This window comes from Neomonachus schauinslandi, chromosome 15, assembly GCF_002201575.2.
Source record: "Neomonachus schauinslandi chromosome 15, ASM220157v2, whole genome shotgun sequence".
Classification (NCBI taxonomy): Eukaryota; Metazoa; Chordata; class Mammalia; order Carnivora; family Phocidae; genus Neomonachus; species Neomonachus schauinslandi.
Window position 1 is genome coordinate 24,663,235 of NC_058417.1, and position 15,504 is coordinate 24,678,738.

The window sequence follows — 15,504 nt, forward strand, 5'->3', positions numbered from 1 at the left end:
AAATAAAATCTTTCTTTTTTTTTTTTAAAGATTTTTATTTGACAGAGAGAGACACAGCGAGAGAGGAAACACAAGCAGGGGGAGTGGGAGAGGGAGAAACAGGCTTCCCGTGGAGCAGGGAGCCCAATGCGGAGCTCGATCCCAGCACCCTGGGATCATGAAATGAGCTGAAAGCAGACGCCTAACAACTGAGCCACCCAGGCGCCCCTCAAATAAAATCTTAAAAAAATTTATAGAATTTTAAATCATAAATGTGTAATGATCCCCCTCACTGAATTACCTTTTCTCTTTAAAAATTTATTTTTTTAGAAGATTTTATTTGAGAGAGAAAGAGAGCACAACCGCGGGGGGAAGGCAGAAAGAGAGGGAGAAGCAGGCTCCCAGCTGAGCAGGGAGTCCCACATGGGGCTCGATCCCAGGACCCTGGGATCATGACCTGCACTGAAGGCAGATGCTTAACCGACTGAGCCACCCAGGCACCCCAAGATTTATTTATTTGAGAGAGAGAGAGAGACAGCGAGTGTGAGCAGGGGGAAGGGCAGAAGGAGAGAGAGAATCCCAAGTAAACTCCCCACTGAGCTTGGAGTCTGATGCCGGCTTATCTCACAACCCTGAGATCCTGACCTGAGCCAAAATCAAATTTTGGACACTTAACCGACTGAGCCACTCAGGTGCCCCTGAATTACCTTACTGCTCTAGTTTTCCAGTTGATTTTGTTGGCTTTTTTTTTTTTTTTAATTTCTTTATTCTAATTGCACTAATCAGCACTTCAGGAACGCTGAATATTCAGTATACAGCTCTGGAAATAAGTCTGAAAGTCTTTACTTAAAAAAAAAAATCTAATGACTCAACTATATTTCAACTAAGAAAAGAAAAAAATCAGTCTGGGGGCACCTGGCTGGCTCACTTGGTAGAGCATTCAACTCTTGGTTATAAGTTCGAGCCCCACAGTGGGTATAGAGATTACTTAAAAATAAAATCTTAAGGGGCCCCTGGGTGGCTCAATCAGTTAAGCAGCTGCCTATGGCTCAGGTCATGATCCCAGGGTCCTGGGATTGAGCCCCGCATCAGGCTCCCTGCTCAGTTGGGAGCCTGCTTCTCCCTCTCCCCCTGCTGTACTTTCTCATGCTCTCTGTCAAATAAATAAAATCTTTAAAAAAATAAAATGAAATCTTAAAAAAGAAAAAAATCAGTCTGGCTTCAGTGGCCAAAAGAAACAACAAAAAATAATGATACTGATAATGGAAGATACCTTATTGTAGTCCTGATTTTAATTAGAATGCTTTAAATGTTTCATCACTGAGTATTCTTGTTTATATATGTGTATTACCTTTTGACTGGGTGTATGTTTATAATGTCAATCTGTATTTCTTATTAAAAGTCTAAAGGAAGTTAGGTTTTTATATTATGATAGTTTTCCTGTCCTATTAATATGGTGAATTATATTAAGATATGCTCATTTCCAGGGGCGCCTGGGTGGCTCAGTTGTTAAGCATCTGCCTTCGGCTCAGGTCATGATCCCATCATGATCCCAGGGTCCTGGGATCAAGCTCCGCATCAGGTTCCCTGCTCCGCCGGAAGCCTGCTTCTCCCTCTCCCACTCCCCCTGCTTGTGTTCCCTCTCTCTGTCAAATAAATAAAATCTTAAAAAAAAAAAAAAAGATGTGTCATTTCCATTTGTTATTATTTTATCTAGAATTTCTGCCTCATTCACAAGTGAGGTTTTCTAGAGACTTTCTTTTTGCTCCTATTTTAGGTTTAGGTATCAGTGTTATGTTGACCTCTTTCTACTTTTTTTTTAATTGGAAAGAATTAGGTTGGTTTGGAACAAATTAAGAATCAGTAGTATCAACTCTTCTCTGAATATAGTCAAGAAAGTGCCTGAAGTCAGTGGGAGTTCTTGTTTGTTTGCTGAGGGACGAGGCAGATGGACAAAGGAAGAAGTATAATTTCTCAATTTCTTTCATGGTTTTTAGTCTATAAATTTCTCATTTGGTCGTTTGTATATTCCTAGAAACGTAATTTCAGTAAGGTTTTCAGACAGATTAGCATCGAATTATACAAGCTCTTCTAAAGAAGCCATTCTATAATTAAAAAAGCTCCTTTCTGGGACGCCTGGGTGGCTCAGTCGGTTAAGTGTCTATCGTTGGCTGAGGTAATGATCTCTGGGTCCTGGGATATAGCCCCGCATCGGGCTTCCTGCTCAGCAAGGAGTCTGCTTCTCTCTCTCCCTCTGTCCCACCCCACTGCGCATTCTCTCTCAAATAAATAAAATCGTTAAAAAAAAAAAATTACTTTCCAAGGCGCCTGGGTGGCTCAGTGGGTTGAATGGCCTACTCTTGATTTTGGCTCAGACAACAATCTTAGGGTTGTGTGGTCAAGTCCCGCCTGGAGCCCAGCAAGGGGCTGTGCTCAGTGGAAAGTCGGCTTGAGATTCTCTCCCTCTTCCCCTCCCCCTGCTTGTGTGCTCATGTTCTCTCTAAAATAAATAAATCTTTAAAAAACAGTTACTTTCAAGGGGGCGCCTGGGTGGCTCAGTTGGTTAGGCGACTGCCTTCAGCTCAGGTCATGATCCTGGAGTCCCGGGATCGAGTCCCGCATCGGGCTCCCTGCTCGGCAGGGAGTCTGCTTCTCCCTCTGACCCTCCTCCCTCTCATGCTCTCTGTCTCTCATTCTCTCTCTCTCAAATAAATAAATAAAATCTTTTAAAAAAAAAAAAAAAAAAAAAAAAAAAACAGTTACTTTCAAGGTGCCTGGGTGGCTCAGTCGTTAAGCGTCTGCCTTCGGCTCAGGTCATGATCCCAGGGTCCTGGGATCGAGCCCTGCATCGGGGTCCCTGCTCCGCGGGAAGACTGCTTCTCCCTCTCCCACTCCCCCTGCTTGTGTTCCCTCTCGCTGTGTCTCTTTCTGTCAAATAAATAAATAAAATCTTTCAAAGAAAAAGAAAAAAAGCTACTTTCCCCCTTTCCATTTTACCTGTTTTTGAGAATGAGAGCTCTCTTTCATGTTTCTTGATTTGGCTAGCTATTGAATCAACTCTTTAATTAGTTGAATTATTTATTTTTTTAAATTAAACCACATGGAGTCATTTCTCATTCACACTGACAAATATTTGAGAATATCAGTTTTTAGGCTATTCTCCTCTTGGCACAATTTTGTGTCCAGATATCTTAAAAATTCTATTTACTTCTTTTATATATCAAAATAATACATGGTTATAAAAATCCAAGTATTAAAACAAAAGATATATGTACAAAGTATAAGGCAACTGCAATCCTACCCCTTGAATAAATACCATTAAAATTTTGTGGTCCTCTAGAAGCTTTTTCTCAATGCACAGAGAAACATACAGGGGCACCTGGGTGGCTCAGTCGGTGGAGCGTCTGATTCTTGATCTCAGGGCCTGATCTCAAGGTCATGGGTTCAAGCTCCACACAGGGCATAGAGCCTACTTAAAACAAAACAAAACATAACAAAAACAGACACATATATTCCCCCACTTAAAAAAACAAAAAAACAGAAGATTATGTTATTCATACTACTTTGTAGCAAGCTTTTTATTCTCCCAATGTGATGTGCTCTGGCATCTCTACCCCAGCATATACAGCATCCTCATTCTTTATAACTGCAGTACGATATTCCATTCCTGTTTGATTAGCATATAGTTTGTATCCAATTTTTGCCATCATAAAAAATATTGTCGTGAACATCCCTGTATAGAACTTTCTCCACACTCAACAAGCATTCCTGTAGGGGGAAAAAAATCTATAAATAGTATTGTGGTTAAGGGGTTTGAGTGATTTCATTGATATGAGGAATTCTTAAAATCTCAGGAAACAAACTGAGGGTTGCTGGAGTGGGGGGGGTGGGAGGGATGGGGTGGCTGGGTGATAGACATTGGGGAGAGTATGTGCTATGGTGAGTGCTGTGAACTGTGCAAGACTGTTGAATCACAGATCTGTACCTCTGAAACAAATAATACATTATATGTTAAAAAAAATAGAAGAAGAAGATAGCAGGAGGGGAAGAATGAAGGTGGGGAAGTCGGAGGGGGAGATAAACCATGAGAGACTATGGACTCTGAAAAACAAACAGGGTTCTAGAGGGGAGGGGGGTAGGAGGATGGGTTAGCCTGGTGATGGGTATTAAAGAGGGCACGTTCTGCATGGAGCACTGGATGTTATACGTAAATAATGAATCATGGAACACTACATCTAAAACTAATGATGTAATGTATGGTGATTAACATAATAAAAAAAACCAAAAAAAGGGGCTTTGAGTGATTTCAATCTTTAAACCTCGACAATAAGTGAAGATGGATGTTATATTTTTAAAACTGTTTTGCTGAAACAGACAGAGAGCATACAACTCATATTTAAAATGTAACACTCAATAAATTTTCACAAAGTTAACACACATAACCAACATCCAGATCAGGAAACAGAATATTATAAGAATTTCAGACACCTCCCTTTGTGCCCGTGTGATTACATACTTTTGATTAATTTTGCTTGTTTTTGTACAATTTTAAAAAAAGATTTATTTGAGAGAGAGAAAGAACATGCACGCATAGAGTGGCGGGGGGATAGAGGGAGATGGAGAGAATCAATCTCAAGCAGACTCCCTGCTGAGCATGGAGCCTGACTCCATGACCTGAGCTGGAATCAAGAGTCAGATGCTTAACCAACTGAGCCACCCAGGCATCCCGTGTTTTTGTACATTGTATAAATGGAATCATATACAATATACCCAGAGTTTTCCAAATTGCACCAAGGGCGCCTGGGGAACTGTAAGGAACTTTAAATTTGAGAGAAATGATACTCAACATCTGTATTACACCATACCAACTACTAGACTGCTATATTCTTTTCAGTGATGTCTAATCTTTAATAAGCTGCATTTTCAGTGGTTGCTATAATAATAAGTATCGTATAAAAGTCAACATGACATGCTCTCTGTCTCTCATTCTCTCTCTCTCAAATAAATAAATAAAACATTAAAAAAAAAAAAAGTCAACATGAAACAGGGGCACCTGGGTGGCTCAGTCGGTTAAGTGTCTGACTTCAGTTCAGGTCATGATCTCAGGGTCCTGGGATCAAGCCCCATGTCAGGTTCCGCACCCAGTGGGGAGTCTGCTTGTCCCTCTGCCCTTCCTCCCACCCCCATGTTCTCTCTCTAAAATAAATAAATAAAATCTTTAAAAAAAAGTTCATCATGGAACAATGAGGGTGGTGCGTGTCCAACCAGATTCCAAGATTTGAGAAGTTGTACAGTGCTAAACATACACATCCCAATAATAAGTGTTATGGGGTGCCTGGGTGGCTCAGTTGGTTAAGCATCTGCCTTCAGCTAGGCAGGTCATGATCCAGGAGTCCTAGGATCAAGCCCTGTGTCTGGCTCCCTGCTCAGCAGAGAGTCTGCTTCTCCCTCTCCCTCTGCCCCTCCCTACCGTTCATGCTCTCAATCTCTCTCTAATAAATAAAATCTTTAAAAAAATTAGTAATTGTGTTTAACAATAAAGTAAAAATACTATTTTTTCTTTCAATTTCTGTGCATTATTTTTTAATGGCTCTTAAGTTGTTAGGACACATGTATTATTAGGTTATCTGTATCTACTACTTAAAAACTAGAACTGTTAAGTATTTCTTTTGGCCTAGGAGTGCCATGAACCAACTGCTGGGAAGGGAGAAAGTCTGGGAGCCTCTGGTGTATATTCCTGTCACTGGCTTCTTATATTCAGTGTCACCTGTGAGATTCATTCATATTGTGTCAAACAGTTGCAGTTCACTCATTTTCTTTTTTTCTTTCTTTAATAGGCTCCACGCCCAACCTGGGGCTTGAACTCACAACCCTGAGATCAAGAGTCACACGCTCTACCGACTGAGCCAGCCAGGTGACTCCATTCATTTTCCTGGCATAATATTCCACTACATGACTATTCCACAATTTATTTATTAATCCTATTGATGGACATTTAGACAGTTTATACTTCTTGGCTTTTATGAATAGTGTTGCTATGAACATTCTTTTTGTGTGTGTGAATTTTTAAAATTTTAATTCCAGTTTAGTCTACATAGTGTTATATTAGTTTCAGGTGTACAAAACAGTGATTCAACATTTCTATACATTACTTAGTGCTCATCACAATGTGTATTCCTGATTCCCTTCACCTACTTTAACCACCCCCCACACCCATCTCCCATCTGGTAACCATCAGTTTGTTTTTTTAAGATTTATTTATTTGAGAGAGAGAGAGAGAACCCGTGGTTGGTGGCGGGGTGAGGGAAGCAGAGGGAGAGAAACTTCAGACTCCCCAATCACTGCGGAGACTGACATGGGGCTGGATCTCACAACCCTGAGATCATGACCTGAGTCAAAATCAAGAGTCAGGACACTGGGGCACCTGGGTGGCTCAGTTGGTTAAGCGACTGCCTTCGGCTCGGGTCACGATCCTGGGGTCCTGGGATCAAGCCCCGCATCAGGCTCCCTGCTCCGCGGGAAGCCTGCTTCTCCCTCTCCCACTCCCCCTGCTTATGTTCCCTTTCTCACTCTCCTTGTTCATTAAATAAATAAAATCTTAAAAAAAAAGAGTCAGGATACTTAACCAACTGAGCCACCCAGGCCCCCCAGTTTGCTTTCTATATTTAAGAGTCTTTTTTCCTTTGTTTTGAAAGATTTTTTTAAAAAGATTTTATGTATATATGTATTTATTTATTTGAGAGAGAAAGAGAGAAGGTGGGGGAGGAGAGGGACAAGCAGACTTTGCACTGAGCCCAATACAGGGCTGATCCCAGGACCCTGAGATCATGACCTGAGCCAAAATCAAAGAGTCAGAGGCTTAACCAACTGAGCTACCCAGGAACCCCCATTTTGAACATTCTTAAGTGTACATTTCTTGGAAGTGGAATTACTGTGTTACAGGATATGTATATGCTCAGTTTTACTAGACAATGCTAGTTTTCCAAAATAGTACATCAATTTACACTCCCACTAACAATGTATGAGTTCTGATTCCTCCATGTCCTTACTAACATTTTTTTTTCAGTCATTCTGAGGAATGCACAGTAAGACAGCAATTTCCCTGACGACAAAATGAGGTTGAGTCCCTTTTCAAAAGTTTGATCGGCCCTTTGAATATACTTTTTAGAGTCAAGTTCTTTCCCCATTTAAAAAAAATGAGTTATTTTTCATTTCCTTAATATTAGTTCTTTAGATGGAGGATGAGTCCTTGATTTAGACATATGTCCTACAAGTATCTTTTCCCACTTCTCCCAGTCTGTGCTTGGCTTTTCACTTTCTTAATGGTATCTTTTCATGAAAAGATGTTCTTGATCTTAATATAGTCCAATTTATCAAATTATCTTTATATTTAGGCCATTTTCTATACTATTAAATAAACCTTTCCTGACATAGTGAAAACTTTTTTCCTAAAAAACTGCTTTTCACATTTAGGTCAGCAAACCATTCAAAAATGATCACCGTGTATGGTGTAAGGTTAAGGTCATATACTGTTCCCCCAAATGGATACCTAATTGACCAATACCATTAATTTGACTTTCCTTTCCTACTGTACCAGTGTCACTTGTATCATAAGTCAGGTGACAGTATATGTATCAGTGTGTTTCTGGAATGTTTTGTTCCACTGGTCTATTTGTCTATCCATGTGCCAATACCATATTATTTTAATTGCTATGGCTTGATATTTGGTAGTGTGAGTTCTCCAGATTTTCTTTCTTCTTCCTCATGATTGCCTTGGCTTGATTCTGCATTTCAGTTGAGCATCTTTTGATGTTTATTGGCCATTCATATCTTCCCCTTCTATGAGCTGTCTGTTCAGGTCTTCTGGAAATGAGCTGGTTACTCTTTACATACTGATTAGTATTAGATTTTTCTGTATTAGAAAATACACCCCTTATCTGTCAAATATTGTCATTTCCATAGTCTTTAAAAAATGCTTACAATTTTCCCCCTATTTTTTTTATGTACTTAAAAGTATCAATTTCTTTTTTTCCTTCTAGGTTCTGGTTTCATGCTTAGAAAAGCCTTCCCTGTGCCAAGATAGCATTACAATGTTGGCCATTGTAACAGAGGACTTTGCCTGTTACATTACTTATTTTTATAATGTTGGACATTTTTAAAATTTGTAAAGTACCTTAATAATTTTTTAAAGATTTTATTTATTTGAGAGAGAGAGTATGTGCATGCATGCAAGCAGGGGAAAGGGCAGAGGGAGAAACAGACTCCGCGCTGAGCAGGGAGCCTGACGCAGGACTCAATCCCAGGACTCTGGGATCATGACTTGAGCTGAAGGCAACCTCTTAACTGACTGAGCGACCCAGGCGCCCTTAATAATTTGTTTAAAGAAGAAATTTCAGTCATTTCCCACTACAAGACACTGACCCAATAATTTATTGATACTTTTTAAAAGATTTTACTTATTCATTTATTTGTTTGTTTAATGGGGGGAGGGTGGAAAGGAGCAGAGGGAGAAGGGACAAGCAGACTCTGTGAGCTGAGCTTGGAACTCCACATGGGGCTCAATCTCATGACCCTGAGATCATGACCTGAACTGACATCAAGAGTCAGATGCTTAACCGACTAAGCCACCCAGGCACCCCTATTCTGATACTTTTATGATTTCCTTTGCCATATTTAAATCTTTTTTTTCCCCAAGATTTTATCCATTTATTTGAGAAAGAGATAGAGCAAGTGGGGAGAGGGGCAGAGGAAAAGGGAGAGAGAGAATCTTAATCAGACTCCATACCAAGTAGAGCCCAGTACAGGGCTTGATCGCACAATCCTGAGACCATGACCTGAGCCAAAACAAAGAGTCGAACACTTAAGAGACAGCCACCTAGGCACCCCAGCCATATTTAAATCTTTAATTCACCTGGAAGTCATTTTAATATATGGTGTGACGTAGAGGTCGCCAAACAGCCAGTTGTCCAAGGTATTTTTAGATATTTTCCCCATTTAAAATATAGCATTGTCTCATAACTTTATCATTTAACAAATTCTTAAATATGCTTTGATTTCTATCTAGACTGCTTACTATGTTCTATAATTTATCTCTGTTCTTGTGCCAACGCTACACTGTTTTAAAATACGTACCTTTCTCATATACTTTAACGCACAACTCTAAGTATGTACATCTTCAAAATTTCTGACTCATTTATTCTCAATAATCAATTCCCCCAGATGAACTTCATAATCACTTTCCTATACCAATAAAGTTCCGAGTGCCTGATTCATATATCAGATAAATTCACAGCTTAAACCGAGATGAGCTGACATTATTTATAACATATTACCTTACCATCCAGAGATACATGGTATGGTGGGCTATTTGCGGTCTTTTATACCCCTCCCCCATAGTTTTAGTTCTCAATTTATTAATCCCAGGAGCTCTTTATATGAAAACATTATTAACTCTTTGGCTGTCAAATATGTTGCAAGAATTTTTTTTCAATTTGTTAACAAAGATTATCAGAATATTAGTTGAGGCATTATATAGCTATACAACAGAAATATATGCAGAAAAGGAAAAAATTAACTCTAAAGTCAGGCATTAACTTGTATGGCTTTCAGCATAAGACTTACAATTATAATAAAAACCAAAATTGTTAAGGTTAAGCCTGAAAATAATAAATAGAACACATTACGGAAACACTTCACCTAGCCAAAACTTAACTCTATGGCCAATTTTGTAATCGGAATAGGACACAAAATAGACCGTTCAGCAGTTTGAAAGATTCATAAACTTCATTCTTTAAAAAACCCAGCCCTTCACTCTATTTGCGTTCACTTGGTATACAATTTTACAATTCCTTCTATTTATCTTTCCGTTTCTTAAACCTAAATGATTGAGCAACCTTGGTTAAAAGCTATTCAGATTCAAAGACATTATTTTGTAACATATGGATTTTTATTGAACCATCTATACTACCTGTCATTTTTTTAAATTTTATTTTTTCCACCTGCATTAAAAAAAAAAAAGATTTATTTATTTGAGAACCAGAGAGACAGCACATTGGGGGGAGAGGGGCAGAGGGAGAGGGAAAGAGAATCCCAAGCAGACTCCCTGTGACCACAGAGCCCGATGCCCAGCTGGATCTCACCACCCTGAGATCATGACCTGAGTCGAAATCAAGAGTTGGACACTTAACCGACTGAGCCACCCAGGCGCTCCCCACCTGTCATTTTTTAAAACACATTTTTAGTGAACTTCCTTTCCCATAAACATCAGCAGCCATTTCCAACTTCAGTTTAGCCTTCCTACATAGAAGCCACCACTCTTATCCCTACTCTCAGCAGATGACCTTACCGTTCACAACAACCATTCTTTGCAAACTTAACTATGCTGATACTTTATGTCCCCAACTCCTTCCATCTTATCTTAGAGAAACAAGTATTCTTTCCCCAACTTCAATTCTTTCCCCAACCAATACCTTAATTTATGCATGGTGAAGGAAGAGGCAAGACTCATTAATTAATGCTCCTGTTCAGGGACTCTGCTTCATAATTCATTTCCCACCTCACTTGTACAATTAAACTCTCATTCCATTTTGGTTTCTGCCATTCAGCCAATAAATATATTCTAATGTCTTCCATTCTTTAAAAAAAAAAAAAAATCCCTTTACATTTTACCCTTTCTATATATCAACACCTCTCTCCTTTCCCTTCCTTAGGGAGCAGTCAGCATGCCTACTTCACCTCCCATTCATTCCATAATCCCATCTCCTAAAGTTTTATGACTGTGCCTTGCCTGAAGCTACTCACAAAAAAATTAACACAGTGACACTGGACTACAACATTCAAGAGGAATGGGGTATTTTTTGATTCCACAAATATTATAATTTTGTCTGTGACTATGCCTACTGATGGAAGTTGGGACTGCTGAAGGAATCTGATTACGACTTTCTCCTTGGTTCTAACTTGGATAAAATTGGAAACTTGTAAGCAGCCTCTTAAAATGTTCACAAATTGGGCAGGGGATGAGTATCTTATAATCATATGCATTAAAATGCTTAAAAAGGGGCACCTGGGTGGCTCAGTTGGTTAAGCAACTGCCTTCGGCTCAGGTCATGATCCTGGAGTCCCGGGATCGAGTCCCGCATCGGGCTCCTTGCTCGGCAGGAAGTCTGCTTCTCCCTCTGACCCTCCTCCCTCTCATGCTCTCTGTCTCCCATTCTCTCTCAGATAAATAAATAAAAAATCTTTAAAATAAATAGATAAATAAATAAATAAAATGCTTAAAAAGTTTTTATATTTATGTACTGATACCATGTTTTAAAGTAAGAAAAGTTCCTTCTTCTATTTCCATCAAAGATTCAAGTCCAGGAATTAGTTCTATAAATGTCTTTTATCAATTACCTCAAAATGCAAAATCTTCTCAAGCAAGAAAGCAAGGAACACAGGAACTAAATACTAAGTATTAGACTTTGACTGAATTACTTAACTTTATCACCTTTAACATAGGGTTATGCCTTACTCTATAGTTTAATTGTGAGAATTAAACAAGACAACACGTGTAAAAGCACTTAACACAGTTCCCGGCACATGTTAAATACCTTCCTTCATTCACTTCAGCACAATGCCACACTCTAAACAAAAAACTATTCAGAAGTGTACCAAAAAGAAGCAATATTAAAACTTTGTGGGAAAAAAAACAAAACAAAACTTCGTGAACTACGTGAAACAGAAAATGTGGCAAAAGCACTATCTGTTCATACTAGTAATAATAATCTGCAAATGAAAAGCTTCAATTAGGAGCCAAAGTGACTAGAAGATGGTCAAGTATACTCTGAGAGAATTCAAGCAGTAACTGTACTTTGCTTGAATTTCCAATTATTTCCTCTTAGGAGTGTAAAAGATTACATAAGATTTAATATAATGGACAGAGTAAGCATACACACAAAGCTGTAGTTTCCCAGGCTGAGAAAGACAAATTTAAACTCACTCTACCTTGGGAGGAATGAATCTTAAATATACAAAATTTCCTTAGATACATACAAAAGTAAATCAATTTATCAAAGGGATTTGGGATGAAGGGAGGTTTTCACTACCCCAGGGCCAAATAAACTGAATAACCAAAATAAATCTTCTCCAAATATTATGGGGGGGAAAAACCATTTGAATTGTTAGAATTGGTGTAATGCAGCTGGATTTAGTAGAATGTAGCAAGTCAGCTGCTTTCTGAAAAAATATGCTGGGGTGGAGAAAGTGGGCAATCTTCCCAATAAAACAACTGCCATAAAACACCATATATATATATAAGAACATACACATCTGTTAAATATCACTTTACACTGTGTTCTAGCCAAGTTACTAATCAAGAGGAAGTATTTAAGATCTAAAAAATAAATCATACTCCACTTCTGGTCACATTTTGCACGGGTGGCTACTGGAGAGTACTGGAGAGTTATCCACGCAGATTCCAGGCAATGAGGACTGAATAATAAGTCCACTGTTCATATTCAAATGTGGGGGGGGGAGAGGAAAAGGGAGGCTCCGAGACCATAAAGTTCTCCTCCCTCTCCAAACACTGCAAAAAACTGTCCACGTCTAAGACACTTACCCTTGAAACTCCTTGGAGAGTGACTTGGGAGACTTTTTGTTCAGATTTCTGAGAGGGAGCTATTTAGGAATGCTGCAAAATTGCAACTTCCAAATACATGAACATAAAGCATTTTTTTTCTTTCAGGAAAGATTTCCCCCTTTCCTCTCAAATGGTTTATCACTACTCACATATTAACAAAATCCCCAGTTCAACCCCAAGTATAAACAAAAGCCAAAGCTTTAAAGAACGTGTGAATAAAGCACACAACTATTTCCAGTAAATCCTCAATTCCCTCACGATTAGGATGAGGAAGGAGAAACGAAGAACACGAAGCAGAAAAAAATACTTGGGAAGACAGGCGGCAAGAGAAAGTAGGAAGGGGGAATAAGAAGAGCAGATCAAAAAGTTCAGCTAATGCTGACACTTAACCTGGGTAAGAAAGGGCAGAAAATATCCTGAAGGCAAAGGCTAGAAGTTGAAGGACTGAGTGGGACAGGGGCGCAATAGAGGAAGTCCACGCAAAAGGCCTACCCAAGGTGGGGGGGCACCGTGTAGGAGGGAACACCAAAAAACGGGGAGAGACTCATTAGGAAGAGATGCCAATCAAGGCCCAAGAGCTTGAAAGTCAGAGGAGATGGAGACAGGGTACTCCTATACTGCAACCCGGAGACCGCACCAGATGTCTCGGGAGGCGATCCTGCTACGAGGGGTGAGGGGTTAACTGCGGGGGTTCGCAGACGTGGAAGGGGGTGCGGCCCCAGGGGTTGCGGCAGGGGAGCGGGGAGCAGGGAGCAGGCCCACCGCCCGTACCTTGTAGTAAACATCGAACTGGATGTTCTCGGGCAAGGAGCGGATGTCTCGGCGGGAGCGGATGTAGTTGTCCACGACAGCGGAGATGGCGGTGTTATACAGAGTCTCTGGGATCCACTCTAGTTCCACGGCCGCCATCTTCCTTCCCTCCTCCTCCGCCTCCTCCACCTCCTCCTCCCGAAGGCCCCCGCCTCCCTCCGTAGCGAACTCCTCTGCGGCCCCGGAGGATTCGGACGGGCGGCGGCAGCCACGCGGCCACAGGGCAGAAGCGCACGGCCGCCCTGGCTCCTCCTGGGCGAGCTGTAGGGTAGCAGCGGCGCACGCAGGCCCGGGTAAACAGCGCGGCACGGAGCCAGAGACAGCCAAGCCCAGGCCTCACATTCCGGGTTTGAGAGAAACCGGGTTCCGTCCCAGCGCGGAGCTCTGCAGGGGCGGGGCTGCGTGTGCGGCGTCATGACGTCAGCGCACGCCGACGCGCGGGAGGGAAGGAATGCGGCAGGCGGAAAACTTGGGAAGAAAAGAGCCGTGATTCTTTCCACAGAGAACGTACTTTCTGAGGGGCCCGGAGTTGGTGGATGGAGGTGGGCTTTTTGCACTGGACGAGTAACCCTCTCCCGTGCCGAATTACGCGGGCGCGTCGGTCCCTTCAGCAAATCCTGCCTCGAGAGTTCTTAGGCATGGACCTTATTGAGGCTCAGGTAAAAGTTTGGATCCTTTTCCTCACAAAAATGCACATTATCAGTACATTGAAAATCATGCATTCAGGGATCTCACATGGGTCTAGACACTCTTAGACTCCGGTCCCTAAGCCAAGTTAGGAACCTTCGGTCCAGGAACTAAGGGTCATCATGGGTCATTGTATAACCATTTGCATTGTTTGAACTTTTTTACCATATTTCTTTTTTCCAAAGAAAATTTACAAACAAACAAACAAAAAAAAATAAGAAAAGAACTCCTGTAGAAGAATTTGGTAGGAAGGTTAGCCTGATTATGGAATTACAAATAGTGGTGAGAAGAAAGGGGTTAATTGCTGGCTTGTGTCAGGACTTAATGGTAAGATGGAAATGAAGATTTCAATTTTCTCTCATAGTTCTAGTCCCAACCTCAGGGGATTATTGAGTAATTGAGAGTCCTTGTTTCAGCTCCCTTCCTTAGTCAGCCTGAACATCTGCTATTTATGTAACTTAACTTTCCAAGTGGGCCATCTCAAGAACTTTGGGCAATATCTTTCTGCTCTAGGAATTTAACAAGGAAGTTACTGGCCATAATTAATGGCACTGTGTCATCACTGTCTCATAGTCACTCTGTAACAAAGTAAAACCCAAAGACAATAATGATAATATGTCCTGACATTTAGAGCTAAAGGAATTGGAATTGGTTCTTCCAGTTCACCCTGGTATTTCTGTGTTCAATGGATAAATAATTTGGTAAAAAAAGAAATACACTTAAGGGTGCCTGGGTGGCTCAGTCGGTTAAGCGTCTGCCTTCAGCTCAGGTTATGATCCCAGGGTCCTGGGATTGAACCCCATATCAGGCTCCCTGCTCAGCAGGGAGCCTGCTTCTCCCTCTGCCTCTCCCCCGCTTGTGCTCTCTCTGTCAAATAATAAGATCTTAAAAAAAAAAAAAGAAATACACTTAGTTCTTTTCTTAGTCTGTACCAGTTCTATAATCCATGAACCTAAGACAGATGTGGTTGGCCTTAAGGGTTGCAGACTTACTAAGTAAAAAAACAAAAAACAAACAAAAAAACCCACAAATGCCCAGTTACATTTTAATTTCAGATAAACTATGTTAGTTTCAGATAAACTATGAATAGTTTTTCATATAAGTATGTTGCATGCAGTAGTTTTACATACCCATTTCAAGTCATTCAAACACATCAGTTCCTTCAGCAAATTCTGCATCAGGAGTTCTTAGGTCTTTTGACGCTGTTTGGACCTCTTTCCACAAATATGTATAATTATCCATACATTATCCATGCAAATACTGCATGGAACATACTTATACTAAAAAATTAATTCATTGTTTATGTGAAATTCACATTTAACTGGGCATTGTGTTTTATCCAGCAACCCTACCTCAAGGGATCCATGAATACCCTGAAATTGAATGCAGATGTTCTAGGACATTTTGGC

At 40.5% G+C, this 15,504-nt stretch overlaps 1 protein-coding gene across 1 annotated transcript in view; it reads right to left on the reverse strand.

Moving 5' to 3' along the window:
• Window positions 1-13,793, reverse strand: part of APPBP2 (amyloid beta precursor protein binding protein 2) — a 61,555-nt gene extending 47,762 nt beyond the window's left edge. Inside the window, exon 1 of the mRNA XM_021704071.2 lies at window positions 13,370-13,793. Coding sequence (XP_021559746.1) covers window positions 13,370-13,507 — 138 coding nt within the window. The 5' untranslated portion in view covers window positions 13,508-13,793. The remainder of the gene's footprint in view (window positions 1-13,369) is intronic.
• Between the last annotated feature and the right edge of the window lie 1,711 nt (window positions 13,794-15,504).